Consider the following 14,198-nt stretch of genomic DNA (forward strand, 5'->3'; position numbering starts at 1 on the left):
CAGGTTGGAAGCGGGATTATCCATTACATTACATCATGCGAGTTTGCCAGATCGGGTAGCGGCTCTGTAGTTTGAATAAACTGGACAATGTAATGTAATGGACACTTCCGAGCTGTAGGGGGACCGAAGCGGGAAAAGTTACTTAGTGTTGCTTTAACAACAGTTATCATATAGTTTAACAATAGCCTGTGAGCTGTCAACTAGAGTTAACTACTTATTTTTCTGTGCATTTAGCACCCTGAAACAAAACATTTTTTCACAGGCATAGAAAGAGTAGCAACATTAAAACTTAGGTAGTCCACACGTGCACACTAAATGTACAATCATTGAAGTTGTTCTACTGAAACGGAACACCAAACTGTCAAACTTCTCAGAAGAGCAAAAAAAAAAAAAAAAAAAAAAACTACTACTAAACTAGATTGTTTCCCTGTGAAGTCATTGACTAATTCTTCCAGGGAGGACTAGAGGGCCTTCCCAGCAGCATGAGTGTACAGAAGGTTGTCTGCTAAAATAGAAAGTGCACGCTGTGAGCCCCATTCTCAAATGAACACATCTGTTAGCATAACTATTTCTGTAGAACGAACACTCCCCTGCCCTGCTGGTCTTAATCACTTTCTCCTACACACGTGCACATACAAAGACTCACACAGAGACAGACGTGCACAACATCCCCACTTTTCCCAGTCCACATTTTGACACAGAATAGACTACAGCCTACACTTAAGAGAAGGAGTAAAACATGCAGTCCCAAACTGAAAGTTGAGATGATGTCTTTAGTCGCCTGTAATGGCTACTGACCTCATTTTCTGGACTCAATATCTGTCTGAATATGTTTAAACGACTTCAGAATCTAGCTTGATATGTATATTTCGCCTTTGTGATCATTTGGATCACAAATCTGATCTTGATCTAACAAATAAACACGTAAACTATTGTGATTCATGATATTTTTGTTATGAAGGAAACATTTGATTTCGGCACTCAATCAGGCTACATTTGGAAGCTGCAAGGACACCTGGATTATGAGACTGATTTTTTTGGGGTTATTGTGTTTTTATTTTTCCTTTACTTAAAAAATTTAATAAATATAGGTCAACATTTATCTTCAGTATTACATGTATTAGGCTACTTGTATGGAAAAAAAAAAAAAAAAAAAAAAAAAAAAAAAAAAAGGGCAGTCAGAGAGCGCAGACCTCCGCCAAGGCATGACCCATCTCATGTTCATCCACCAAATAGTTAACATATCTCCGTCTTGTCCAAAGAGAGGGACCGACTGACACACCAATATTGTCATCCATTCCCTAGAGCCACATCACTGGCGTAGCTAGAAGAAAGAAAATAAGAAAAAGTATGTAAACTGAGAGAGACATGGATTATTCTGTACATCACATCCATCAAATGGTTATTGGGTTTCTTTTCAATGTCCATCCTCGTACCCCGACTCCAAACACACAGAAACCTTCCCTACTGCTTCTTTCTCAGCAGGATTGAGCACATGAAAGGAGGACAAAGCACCTCCGTCTGTCCTCCATCAGTCCTCTTAATCCTGTCAGAGGCTGAGATGAAGTGCCCTTTCTCCCCATTTTTTCACTTCAAAATCTGGATTCAATAACCCCACTGATCTTCAAAAACACTCAGACGGCTCAGTTGGTAGAGCGGGCGCCCATATAAAGCTTTACTCCTCGACGCAGCGGGCCCGGGTTCGACTCCGACCTGCGGCCCTTTGCTGCATGTCATTCCCTCTCTCTCTCTCTCCCCTTTCATGTCTTCAGCTGTCCTGTCAAATAAAGGCCTAAAAAATTATCTTTAAAAAAAAAAAAAAAAACACACTGTCGACTACAAACAATCATCTGTCTTACAGACGGACACCCACACACATTTTGAAATAAGCAAACAAATCTGACCTGAATTTGAAGCATGTTATTAATAGGCTATTCAGAGTGTATAAATAAAGAAAAAATAGAGACAGTACTGATACTAATGTATAAATGTAAATATTGTGAGAGTTTGGCGATTCTTGTTTTTCCTATCTCTTTGGGATTTACAGTACAGGCCAAAAGTTTGGACACACCTTCTCATTCAATGTGTTTCTTTATTTTCATGACCATTTACATTGTAGATTCTCACTGAAGGCATCACAACTATGAATGAACACATGTTGAATTATGTACTTTACAAAAAAGTGTGAAATAACTGAAAACATGTCTTATATTTTAGATTCCTCAAAGTAGCCACCCTTTGCTTTTTTTTGATAACTCTTCAAACCCTTGGTGTTCTCTCACTGAGCTTCATGAGGTAGTCACCTGAAATGGTTTTCACTTCACTGGTGTGCTTTGTCACTTCAACTTCTTATTAATAAAAAAGCAAAGGGTGGCTACTTTGAAGAATCTAAAATATGACATGTTTTCAGTTATTTCACACTTTTTTGTTAAGTACATAATTCCATATGTGTTCATTCATAGTTTTGATGCCTTCAGTGAGAATCTACAATGTAAATAGTCATGAAAATAAAAAGGAAACGCACTGAATGAGAAGGTGTGTCCAAACTTTTGGCCTGTACTGTATGCCTGTGCTTTTGACAGTTGTGACAGTTATACAATGATTCCTTATGATAAATTAATTAATGAATTAGGTTATGTGCCATACCTGCCCTGTGACACTGTTAAATAACGCAGGCTACCAGTAATAATGCAGTTATGTGTGCGACTAATAGAGTTGGAAGAAATTGAAGAACACACACACACACACACACAAAGCACCACACAGTTAAACCCATACAGTCTCAATAAAAGAACACAGTTCACAATAATGCTTTGATCTCTGCTCTTTCTCCATCTCATGCTGTTTCGAGACAAGTCCTGCAGTTATACAATGGTCTTTACACTTGGCGCTAGCTCAGTGTTGATGTACAGTATGTAGCCTGTGTGTGTGTGTGTGTGTGTGTGTGTGTGCGTCGCGTGCGTGCGTGCGTGCGCGTGCGTGCGCGTCGCGTCGCGTGCGTGCGTGTGTGTTAGCCTATTGTTTTCCCTGACTTACAAGAGAATCCCTCTACCCTGAAACTCTATCAAATCTCCAATCATTCCAAACCAGTTCATGCCCTCCAAACATTGGGCAGAAATCCAGCAGCTTCACCGTCTGGATAAACAGGTTAGGAGCACTGTGGAATGGCCCATAAAACCTCTGCCAATCCCCTCCACAATCCCTGCTTCGATCTCCACACTGAACCTTGAAAGCGTTCAGACGATCCCAGTAAAACACTGTTGGAGGAAAGGAGCACTGGAGATTTGTCTGTAATGTAATTCCATGGGCTTTGTTGACTTGGGGGCTGAGGAAAAGCAAGTGAGAGCAGAGTGCTTGTTGAGGATGTAGAGTTTCCCTATGTTCCAATTCAAATTATTTGCAGAATTTATAAGAGGCAGGGCTGAGAGGCGATTACTGAGGCCTTGTTTAAAAGGGGACATTGGGATTATTGACACAGTCTTGTATCAGAGTGCTGTATGGAGTGCTTTATCGTTGCTAAAAACCACAAACATGGCATGATCTCCTTCTTAAGTAAAAAATCACATTTCTTGTCTTGTTGCCAGTGTGGGTGCTAGGCTATCATGCACAGCTGCTGCAGTCCAAACACTAGTCCATGTGCATGAGGTTCTTAAGTGCCATAGCATGTGCATGGCTTTCTAAACCACTTTCATTACCACTGCCACTATTGTTCTGAATTGCAATTGAGCTTGTAAAATTAGATATCCAAGATCTTACTAGATACACAGATGGATAAAAAGATAGATCAATAACAAACTTCAAAAAAACCTCAGCTATCAAGGAGTGATGCATCACTGCCATCTACTGAGCATTTCACTTCAATGCATCGTGCGATTACTGACAGTTTCTTTCAGTATTTTTAGAATATCTATCTACAATATCTGCTGCATTACTATGGCTTCAATGCAATGTCTGTGTGTCCCCCCCACACAGAGAAACTAAGTGACATGATCTTGGTTATTACAAAATGGGGTACACAGATATATTCACTGTAGGATCATAACAAAATGTGATTATTTTTGGTTTATACTGATTGATTTTATGGAAGTCATACTTTGTCCTAGGTAGCCTACAGCCTGAATATTGATATTCAAAATCTTAATTTACCCTTAACATGAATTAGGAAATTGGTTTAGCCCAACCAGCAATCCAAATAAAGTAGTTAATAGTGGAGTTTTTAGCCGGGGAAAAATGATAGAGCTACTTTGACAGATGCAATACCAGAATACTACACAACCTTGCATAATGCGCTATTTCACCATTCCCACAGAGCCAGCACATACCTGTTCTCCTCAACTTGCTGTAACGTTACTGCTCCATTCCTCACTGGCCGTTTGGGTTTCTATATGTTCGCCCAATTTCACCGCGTTATGTCCTGCTGCTTTCATGTTAGGCAAGCCTCTCAGGAAGATGCTTGAGATCCTAAAAAGATTGTTCTTGACCAGGTGCCATTCCTTCCGAACAATAACACACACGGGAGGCAAAAAAGGCGTCTTTTCTGACAAGCTAGCAGTTAACGTTAGCCATTTCTTTCTGGAGAACCATTCCATATTGAATCTGATATTTATTGTAGGCTACCAGAGGTTTGGTTTATAACGATATCCCGGGGCTAGTGGGCACCGAGTTGTTTAATTTCAGGATTTTCTTCGAAAGGCTGACTTTCACGTTTGAATGTCTTTGACTTTCTTTGACGTAAACTTCTTCCAAGTACGAGCAAATCACTACAACAGCACTTGGCAAATAGCCAATCAAATTGCAGCTGGCATCTCACAGCTGGCGTAAACCCCTTTAATGGCAAACGACTTTGGACATGCGCATTGTCGTCCCACATAGCGGAACTTGACGTTGCAAGACATATGTATTCAGTGGTGTAGTCAAATGTATTGTAGTGGGTATACTGTACTGTATATAAATATATTGGCCTATATATATTGGCCAGAATCTGCCTTTGGGGTGGGGGTACATATCATATCTTCTGGCTGTCCTCCCCCAGGGTTATTTTGAGAGTCAAAGACTTCATTTCCTGCATTCAGATAACTTGTACTCACCAATGTAATACCTTTATTTAGCCTATGCGAAGAAGAAAAACACAGATGACACTTCAAAATATAATGGAAAGTATGTTGTTGCGTGTCATTGGGCATTTTTAAGTGGGTATATGGAAATCCTGGAGATTTCTTAGCACATAGACAACACCACTGTATGTATTACATTAACATGCACGCTATATGTGATAGCATGGATGTATTAGCTAACCCCACATAGCGGCCTCTCCAGACAAGGACACATTGGTTGATGTATCGCAGTGGGAATCGAACCCAGATCTCCCACACCAAAGGCATGTGTCATATATCCACTGCGCCATCACCACCAATTAACACACCAATTTAAAACTATTATCCAGCCACTGACCTTACATCGTAGAATAATGATTTTGTAACATAAAATTAAGCTTTACTTTAGTATTTGTAGGTTTAAGGTCCCATGACATGGTGCTCTTTGGATGTTTTTATATAGACCTTAGTGGTCCCCTAATACTGTATCTGAAGTCTCTTTCCCGAAATTCAGCCTTGGTGCAGAATTACAGCCACTAGAGCCAGTCCCACAATGAGCTTTCCTTAGTATGTGCCATTTCTGTGTCTGTAGCTATTGAGGAGGAGAGTTAAATAAAAGAGATTAAATAAAAGATATTTACAACTATACAATGCAGAGGTAAAAGCAAAGCAAAATAAGTGATGGGATATTTCTATAGGCATGACTGCCTATGGGCAAGGTGGAGGGTGGGGGTGTGGCCTTGACCAGCTGCCACTTTGCTCGTTTGAAAGCCATGATGTCTCTCTCTCATGGGTGAGCCAAATTCTCTGGGCAGGCAAAGCAGAGAAAGGGGAGGTAACCTTGCTCCTTATGACCTCATAAGGAGCAGATTCCAGATCGGCCCATCTGAGCTTTCATTTTCTCAAAGGCAGAGCAGAATACCCAGGGCTCGGTTTACACCTATCGCCATTTCTAGCCACTGGGGGACCATAGGCAGGCTGGGGGAACGCATATTAATGTTAAAAAAAACTCATAAATTGAAATGTTCATGCTATGGGACTTTTAAGTAGCCTACTGTTTTTCATGTTGAGTACACTATTGTGAATTCTCAATGAATTTACTGTATACTAAAAACGTTTCATTGTTCACCTGTTGAGCTGAATTTATGTGAATGTGAAAGCAGGCAATGCTCTTTTTTATTATTGGTATCTTGCCTGTTGCAGTTGTCTTTTTCTTTGTGTCCATCTGTTGGTATAGATTCTTGACTGACAGCAACTAAGTTCCAGTAGTGTGAAAACATGTAGCTAAATTTAAGGTCGACACCAATAAGCAACTCTCACTAATTTGTTTAGCAAACATGCCGACAGTTGATCGTTTTTCTGACTATACTTTGAGCTAATAATTGTAATTGGCTCTTGTGCTTAACCATTGTGTTGACTTTGGGTCACATTGACCCGTTTTCAATTTTTGTTTTATATGATAAAACATGGGAAGTAGAAATAAGCGCTGAAAATGTGTAGAAGAAAACATTTAACAATTTAAAACGGCCTTAAAAAAAAGGTTTTCAAGGTTGACGGCAAGACAACGCAAGAGTTTTAATGGTCGAGTTATTTTGTCCAGGGGGTAATAAAAAAAAAACGAGAAATTGTAATGCATTGCATTGAGCCGTTTGCCATTTTGCACAAAACGAGAAAACAGCTGAAAAATGTAGCCTTTAACATCTGAATGAACTTTATTTTGCCTATACAACAAAAAACAGACAGGTGTCATTTTAAAGACTGCAGCCATACATTAGTTAGAATGGAGGAGCTCATGTATCTTTGTGTTCCAGAAGAGGCTTAAGTTTAGATTCCCCCCCAGAAATTGTTTTTAGCAAAAAGGAAGAAAGAGACCTGTGCCAAGCAGCGGAAACGCCCTAAAACCCCTTTCCCAGCATACACCAGGAGCATACAAGACTAATTTACCTACTCCCTGTTTTAACACGATACACTGTAACTGTGTTCTGGATATACAAATAAACATTTCTTGCAAGAAAATTGAAATAGAGTTCAAAGACAGAGAGAAAGAAACAATGTGAAGCAGGCACTGTCTTTGATGAGAGGCACCAGAGAAAATTCAAGGGGGAAAAACAACATGAAACGTCACAATCTCCAATACCAGAATAGTATAAACTCGTGAGACAAATTAATCAAAAATAAAACAACAATTCCAATCTCATTCATTATCCCCAATGCTGACACCATTAAGGTAATCCATTTCATAACACTAGTTGGAGCCCTGAGAAAATGCCCTGGACACTTGCCTCAGTCATTTTTGCAGTTGTATCCCCAAGCAGTCTCTGATCCTAGATCAGCATGTGAAGCCAACCACTACAGGACATCTCCCTTAAACCTATTCTCAAAAGGAGTCAGAGGTCAGTCCCGTCACCTGTCTAGCAATTAGTGCTACATATCGGAGGCCAGAGCAGTTTAATTATTGGAGGGAACGGAGGGTGACATACGTCTGACATTTGTTATAAATTCATGTAACAGAGCACTAATATGGGTTAAAGAAGACTGTCAACTTGTGTTGAGGCTGAAGAGGTGGAGGGGAGAATAATCTAGAAACCCCATACCACAATTATTAAAATGCGCCACTGATTGGACATTAGGTTTTGGATACTTTTGGAAAATCTAGCCGTGTATTTGAAGAAGCAGTATACTAGAAACTAAATGCACAATGGCATGTTTGCAATCAAATTACAGGACAGAGCAGAATGCCACAGTGGGTTATAGCTCGACGGTCAACCAAGTTTAAGTTTTGTGCAGCTTTATTTTTATTAACCAAAGAAGGAAATTCCTGCAATTTGCATCCAACAGGTTACGTTTTACACACCCTCTTGGAGCTCATTTACTCCCCGAGAATGATCAAATCAAGTTGAGGCACTGCAGGCTGCAGTTGTGAGAGGATTTGTTTGCTCATGAAAGCAAGCAGGGAGTCCCCAAGTATTCTTGCCTGTGAGTGTGGCCCCCCCATTTGCCATCGAATGTCAGTCATCTTAACTGCCCGCATGGCACAAAGTCAATGCTTCTACTATACTGCTGCCTTTACAGCGTTCATTTGCTAGTCAATATTTTCCCTCCCCCAGCTTAAAGAAATTAATACTCAACATGAAATGTACCAGTACAATGAGTACAGTCATCTGGCTTTCACCTTTTGGCCTTGCAGTCCAGAGTACTATTGTTGTACAGTTTTGTACTATAAGTGAAAAAGAATGAGATGAAAGCCACTGTTGTGATGCCATAGCTCCTATTTTTCAGGGAAAACACCACACATTGAACAAGAACGGAATGTTGAAACAAAATTATTGGAGAACTTAATACACATAACATTCCATGTATTCCTTTGGTGTCTTGACAGAAGTAAAAAAAAAAAAAAAAACATAAAAAAACTATATAATACTTCAACTGGACTGAAGACAGAACAATAACAGAACGGCTGCTGTTGTACAAAAGGACAATTTGAAAGCTGGACAGAATACTTTCTAATGGTAATATTACAATGAGTGTGTTTCCACGTATTTAACTAATCTTATTATTGTCCATTTTTGGTAGTAATGAAACATAAAATGTCATGTTAACACTAAGGGATTTCTGCTAGAGAAATCAAATTTCTTGACCATGTATACACTTCACTGACTTTTTATTTATTTGTTTATTTTTAACAAGAGCACAGGATCATAAACAAAACTAGGAAATAGAAATAAGAAAAGTATTGCTATGACAACAGCGCAGAAGATAGCTAAAATCCAAAGTCAGTCTAAAACAAACAAGTCTAAAGTAATTTCTATAGCTGAATAGCAGGTTATCTGTAAATTTCTTAACACATGCATTCTCGAAACTTCACTAGAGTCCACCCTCCTCACTGCACCATCAGTGAGTGCAAATGCTCGGATCAGCAAAACAAGGAAAAGAAACTCAGGCTGCTGCGCTTCAAATATATCGCAAATACACTTAAAACTAATTTTACGGTAGGAGGTAGAGAAGAAAACTGACTAGCTGCATGTAAATGCAGATTCTACAGCAACCACATTAATGCAGTGCATGTAAACACATTCTGATTTTCTTACAATTACCAGATGTCCCCAATACGTTGTGTGTGGATGTAAACATAGAGAACCAGTCACCATATTGGTACTTTTATTTCATAAAAATGTTTGTGAGCCACAATCTGTCTTAGAGTGCAAACTCTGCTCAAAATGCTTAAAAACCCCATTAAACTGGAAACTGAACTACCTACCCCCAAAATTGCTTTCTACAACTACTCCCCACCCCCAACCTAAAATATAACCCTCATCTATTCTGTTCTTGAGCACCAAGGTCTTCCATGACAGCAAGACTTCAGATTACCCACAGAGGAACTACCGTCTAGATTTGGCTACGTCTTATAAGAAATGAAATGGTTTCTTGTTTCCACAACTGAGTGCCAAGAATTCTCTTTAGCACTGTGAAGTTGCTAACAGTTAAGGTTTTCAGTGTTTTGTTCTTTAAAAAAAAAAAATTAACTTTTTATACATTTGTCGCTCATAAAAGGCCTCAAGTGAAAGGAAAATGTTTAAAAGCATAGAAGAGAAAATGGCCACAGCCAGCCACCCTTATCCAGGTGTGTTCAGCTCCAGAACAACTGAGACACCAGACACCTGCTACAAAAGAACAATCTTATTGAGACCCGGTAAGTAAAATGTTTGCGGTTTACATTTTAATAGCTGCTAGGGCATGTGTATACAAGTCAATTATAGGTGTGCATGTGCATGCATGTTGTAATTGTCAAAGGCAGAAAGGCATATTCCAACCATCAATGAAGTTATGTTTTTATTTATTTATTTTTAGGTTGGAGCTGGAGCTTGCTGGGGGTGTTAAGTCAGCCAGTAGAGATAAATCCCTTTTAGGGGGTAATTTAGGTTGAAAGCAAGGTGAAGCATCTCAACTGTAAACTAGCCTTAAAATACATGCTCACAGACAACTAAACTCAAAAAGAAAAATGTCAATTTGCAGGATTTAAAAAGTAATGCACACAGAAAAAAAGTCACCCATACAATGCTATGAGATGCTGGAATGTTAGGAATTGCCGGAATAATATCAGTAGCCATTGCAAAGTTAAGCTGTGACGGCTACAGGTTGATAACTTCATTGATTGAAGAGAATGTCAGTCAGCCCTGACCCCCAAGGTAAAGTTGAAGAAGCTAACCCAGTCCAGCTTCCAGGTTTCAGTGGACCAGCAGGGAAACTAGTGGAGGTGTGTGTGTGTGTGTGTGTGTGTGTGTAAGGGGGTGGGGGAGGAGAAGGCCAGTAGCTTTGGCGAGGCTTCAAAGCCATACTGGAGAACAGAGTGGGAGGTCCTCCAGCATCGTCCTGGACACATTAGGACACAACCTTGGTGCCAACTACCATTTCTTCATCTAAGGCTTTCAGCACAGAGACCTGAAAAAGGAGAAGGAAATTAAGACCTGGGACAACATCCCTTGTTTTTTTTCCCCCCTGCAGATTAAGGATCCCTTTATTAGGCCTTGTTTACATGTATTAACTAATCTGATTGTCCATTTTTGGCAGTAATCTGACATCATGAAATGGCCACACTGGAGTGAAAAGGTATACCATTTTAATAATATAGTACTTTCAGTAATGTTTCCTATTGGGAAAGCAATGAGAAACCCCCCCCCCCTAATGGAAATGCAACATAGGAAAAGATACTAATGAAAAGATATTAACCAGGTACAGTTATTCTAGTTCAACCACTGCTGGTAAAAAGATTTCATTTTCACCCTCAGGCCACAGAAACTCACCATAAAAGTTTCACCATTATCGAACCTCTTTTCGATTTCTTTGCCCAGCTCATTATCTGGCAGTTTAAGGTCCTCTCTGGTATTTCCACCATCATCCATCAGGGACAAGTATCCTTCGGAGACGTCTATTACCTAAATGTGCCAAAAAAAGGGAGAAATTTAAGCATAACTAGCACCAGTCAACCTAATCCTAGGTGGAATAGCACTCCAAAGCAGAAGAGCTGCACAGCAATAGCTCCATCACAAGGTAGAAGCCTCTGGGACAGCTGCTGAACAGGTTTATGTCATGTACTGTATTTATAAAGACCCAATTAGGATGAGATCAGAAGAACATTTGACACATTGCGTTTGAAATTTTGTCCACCCGAGTCATTGTGGATTATGCAGGGTCTGAAATTAACAGTTTTCACTGCCTGGCACATAAGACACGCAAGTCTGCAACTCAAATTTTATCTGCCACTTTTGAAATGTATTCACTTAATATAGGAATAACATTTAAAGAATGATGCCATTCAATGTTTGATATATTTACATTACATGGTCAATTCCAATATTCAAATTACACCAGGGCTTTTGGGGGAGCCCTGTTTTTCAGGGGTGGGAGGGCACTGTACACATGCAGTTGCAAGAGACTTTCAAATGTGTAGCTTTGTTCAATCCGCTAACCTAACATGTCTGTTGTTCAGGTTCTCCGTCTGCCAAAGTGGCGGATGGCCTGACGATTTTACCGGTCACTGCCAACAACTGACCCGTATTTAACTTCTCAGACCCTGGAACAATGACATGGTGGGTGTGGCAGAAGTACACTAAAAGGAAAAGTTTTATTTACAAAAATCTTTTGCCACATGAAAATACAATAGAGAATATACAGCACACATTGTTGAAAAAACCAAAACAAAAAATAAAACATACTCCCAAAACTAGTCTCCCCACTAATACACCAACCACTGTTTTGTGTTATTAGAGAGTATTGCTTTCCCAAAAGAGGCCTCTAACAGGACAGCAGAGAATGTGTGTTGGCCAAGCAAGAACCTGTTCTACCAGTTCGGTATATCCTTTCACAATTAATGAAGAGACAGCCCAGCTCTGACGCATTCGACGCACCCATTCACCTATCAAAAAAGCATTTATTTTCTCACATCACACTTCATTATTAGGGTTAGGTTATATCAAACTCAAAAAAAAAAAAAAAAAGTATGTAAAATGGATGCACTGGTGTTCCAAACAAATGCCCAAACACCCAATACTGGCCAGGATTTTTTTTTTTTTTTAAATTGACTTCCAGTACAAACTGACACAATATCAAGTATACACTGCAAACCCCTTGGTGGCCATAGGTTACACTAATAGATATCTAACAGGGTCATCTCACCTGGTAATCTTTTCTTGTAACATTTGGGACATCCATGTTATGGGTAGATGGGCAGATATCTTCTAACTTCTTCTGTGTAAAGACATCAATTCCTACAAGGTGAACCTGGTAAAAAAAGAAAAGAAAAAAAAAGAAAATACATATACATAACTGATTAGATCTGGCTTCAGGCCAAGTAAGCACTGGGGGTTAAAACATCAGGCTAAATCACAAAAGTGTCTAAAGCTCTTCATTCCAAAAAGGATGCACAAGGAGGTTTTACCTTTGCATGTCCATGCTTGCCAGTCTTGGAGGTACTCATTTCAACGATCTTACAGGGACGCTCTTTAATCATGACATAGCCATTCTTTCTCAATGCAGAGCACTGCTGTGGGTATGTTGAAGAGGCCCCGGAATCCCCACTTTGGAAATCGACATCCGTCATGATGTGCTGTTCTACACCAGAAAGAAAATGAGCAAAATAACACATGAATAAACAAATATTTGTGACCGTAGCATTACCAATAGGCTTTAATTACGTGTGTGGAATAATATTTAAAAAACAATAGTGCAAATATAAAAAGAGGAATAATCAGTTTTGTATTGTGTGGTAGTTTGTGAGCACAGATTTGTAACACCAAATTGTAAACATAGAACTATGACTACTACTGTTGCCAAGAACAGCTTAGAACCCCCAACAGCTGTCAGAAAGCAAGTCAACAATGGTTGGGCCATAAGTGCATTACAATCAATAACCTGAAATCAGAGAGGGAAATTGCAACTACAAGTGCTTTGCTGCATTGTTCGACGTATATAACGCAACTATGTTTCCAAGATAAAGCTGATACACAAGATGTCTCTAATTTTAACATTTCCCATACTCATGTAAATACAGACAGTTAACCAAGGTGGAGCAACCTCTCTCACTGGCCAACTATCCGAAAAGCTAACCGCTAACGTGAATTGCTAATGTTAAGAATTGACTACGCCATGTTGCTGTCATCTCAAATTCTCATTGAACTAGCTAGTTAGCTAACGTTGGCCTACACGCTGTCCGGGGAAACACCCAACGAGTTAATTAATAATTAGCTGCCGCATTAGTTTATCGCCTTGATTAAGAAATGTAAGAAGTGTTAAGTTGGCGTTAGAGTAACTAACGTTGGGCAGCTTAGGTTAGAATACTAGCTAGCTAGCAAACACCATCAACGTGGCAGCTAACGTTAGGCCATATGAGCAGCATCTTACACGGTAACGTTAGCTTAAAGTAACGTTAGCTAACCTAGCTTTTTTTCGTTTATGGTTATCGTTAGCTACCGTCAGTTAACGTGCAAACACGATCCCCACCGATTGACACTGGCTAACGATACTGTTGCTACGGTTAGCTAAAGTATTGTGCAAACTTCTTTCAATTGCACACCAAACCTCGTCTCACTTAGCTAGCTAGCTAGCCAACGTAAAGTTACCGATTAACCTCCCAAGACGACAAATGCCACCTAGTATTATACATTACGTCACTACACCGCAAAACAATAGGATTCTTAACGTTAGGTCCATTGTAAAAAATAAATAAATAAAATGTTACTTATAAGCCCCTACGCCTTACTTACCTTGTGTCTTTCTACACCAAATAGGAAGAGTCACTTCGCATGCGTACAGCTTTTCTACAGCAGGAAGTGCAGGCGAAGAGGCGCGTGGATGGGGGAGGGGCTTGGTAGAATGTTTTTTTTTCTTATTTAAAAAAAAAACTTTAGTTGTGCATAACTTGTGATACAAACTTTACCTACATGTCGTGTTAATATTTGTTATCTTTTACTCAAGTGCATTTTAAAGGACTGTTACTTGTAGCAGAGTGTTTCGTTTTTTGTACAGTGGGTTATTGCTACGTTTACTCAAGAGGATATGAATAGGCCTACTTCTTCCATCATTTTCCCAGCTTTGAAATTGGACATAATT

At 39.5% G+C, this 14,198-nt stretch overlaps 2 protein-coding genes across 2 annotated transcripts in view; both read right to left on the bottom strand.

Moving 5' to 3' along the window:
- Nucleotides 1-4,730, bottom strand: part of slc7a14a (solute carrier family 7 member 14a) — a 63,046-nt gene extending 58,316 nt beyond the window's left edge. The window contains exon 1 of the mRNA XM_039785251.1: nt 4,323-4,730. The gene's annotated coding sequence lies outside the window, so the exon portion shown is untranslated. The remainder of the gene's footprint in view (nt 1-4,322) is intronic.
- A 2,051-nt stretch (nt 4,731-6,781) lies between these two features.
- LOC120548777 (eukaryotic translation initiation factor 5A-1-like) lies at nt 6,782-13,950 on the bottom strand. Its single transcript, XM_039785253.1, has 5 exons — nt 13,853-13,950; nt 12,529-12,701; nt 12,267-12,371; nt 10,895-11,026; nt 6,782-10,532 (listed from the first exon to the last, which is right to left on the bottom strand). Exons 2-5 carry the CDS (start codon nt 12,688-12,690, stop codon nt 10,473-10,475), a joined length of 459 nt encoding a protein of 152 aa, XP_039641187.1. The 5' UTR covers nt 12,691-12,701; nt 13,853-13,950; the 3' UTR covers nt 6,782-10,472.
- Nucleotides 13,951-14,198: the final 248 nt, after the last annotated feature.

The sequence above is a fragment of the Perca fluviatilis genome, chromosome 20 (assembly GCF_010015445.1).
Source record: "Perca fluviatilis chromosome 20, GENO_Pfluv_1.0, whole genome shotgun sequence".
Taxonomy (NCBI): Eukaryota; Metazoa; Chordata; class Actinopteri; order Perciformes; family Percidae; genus Perca; species Perca fluviatilis.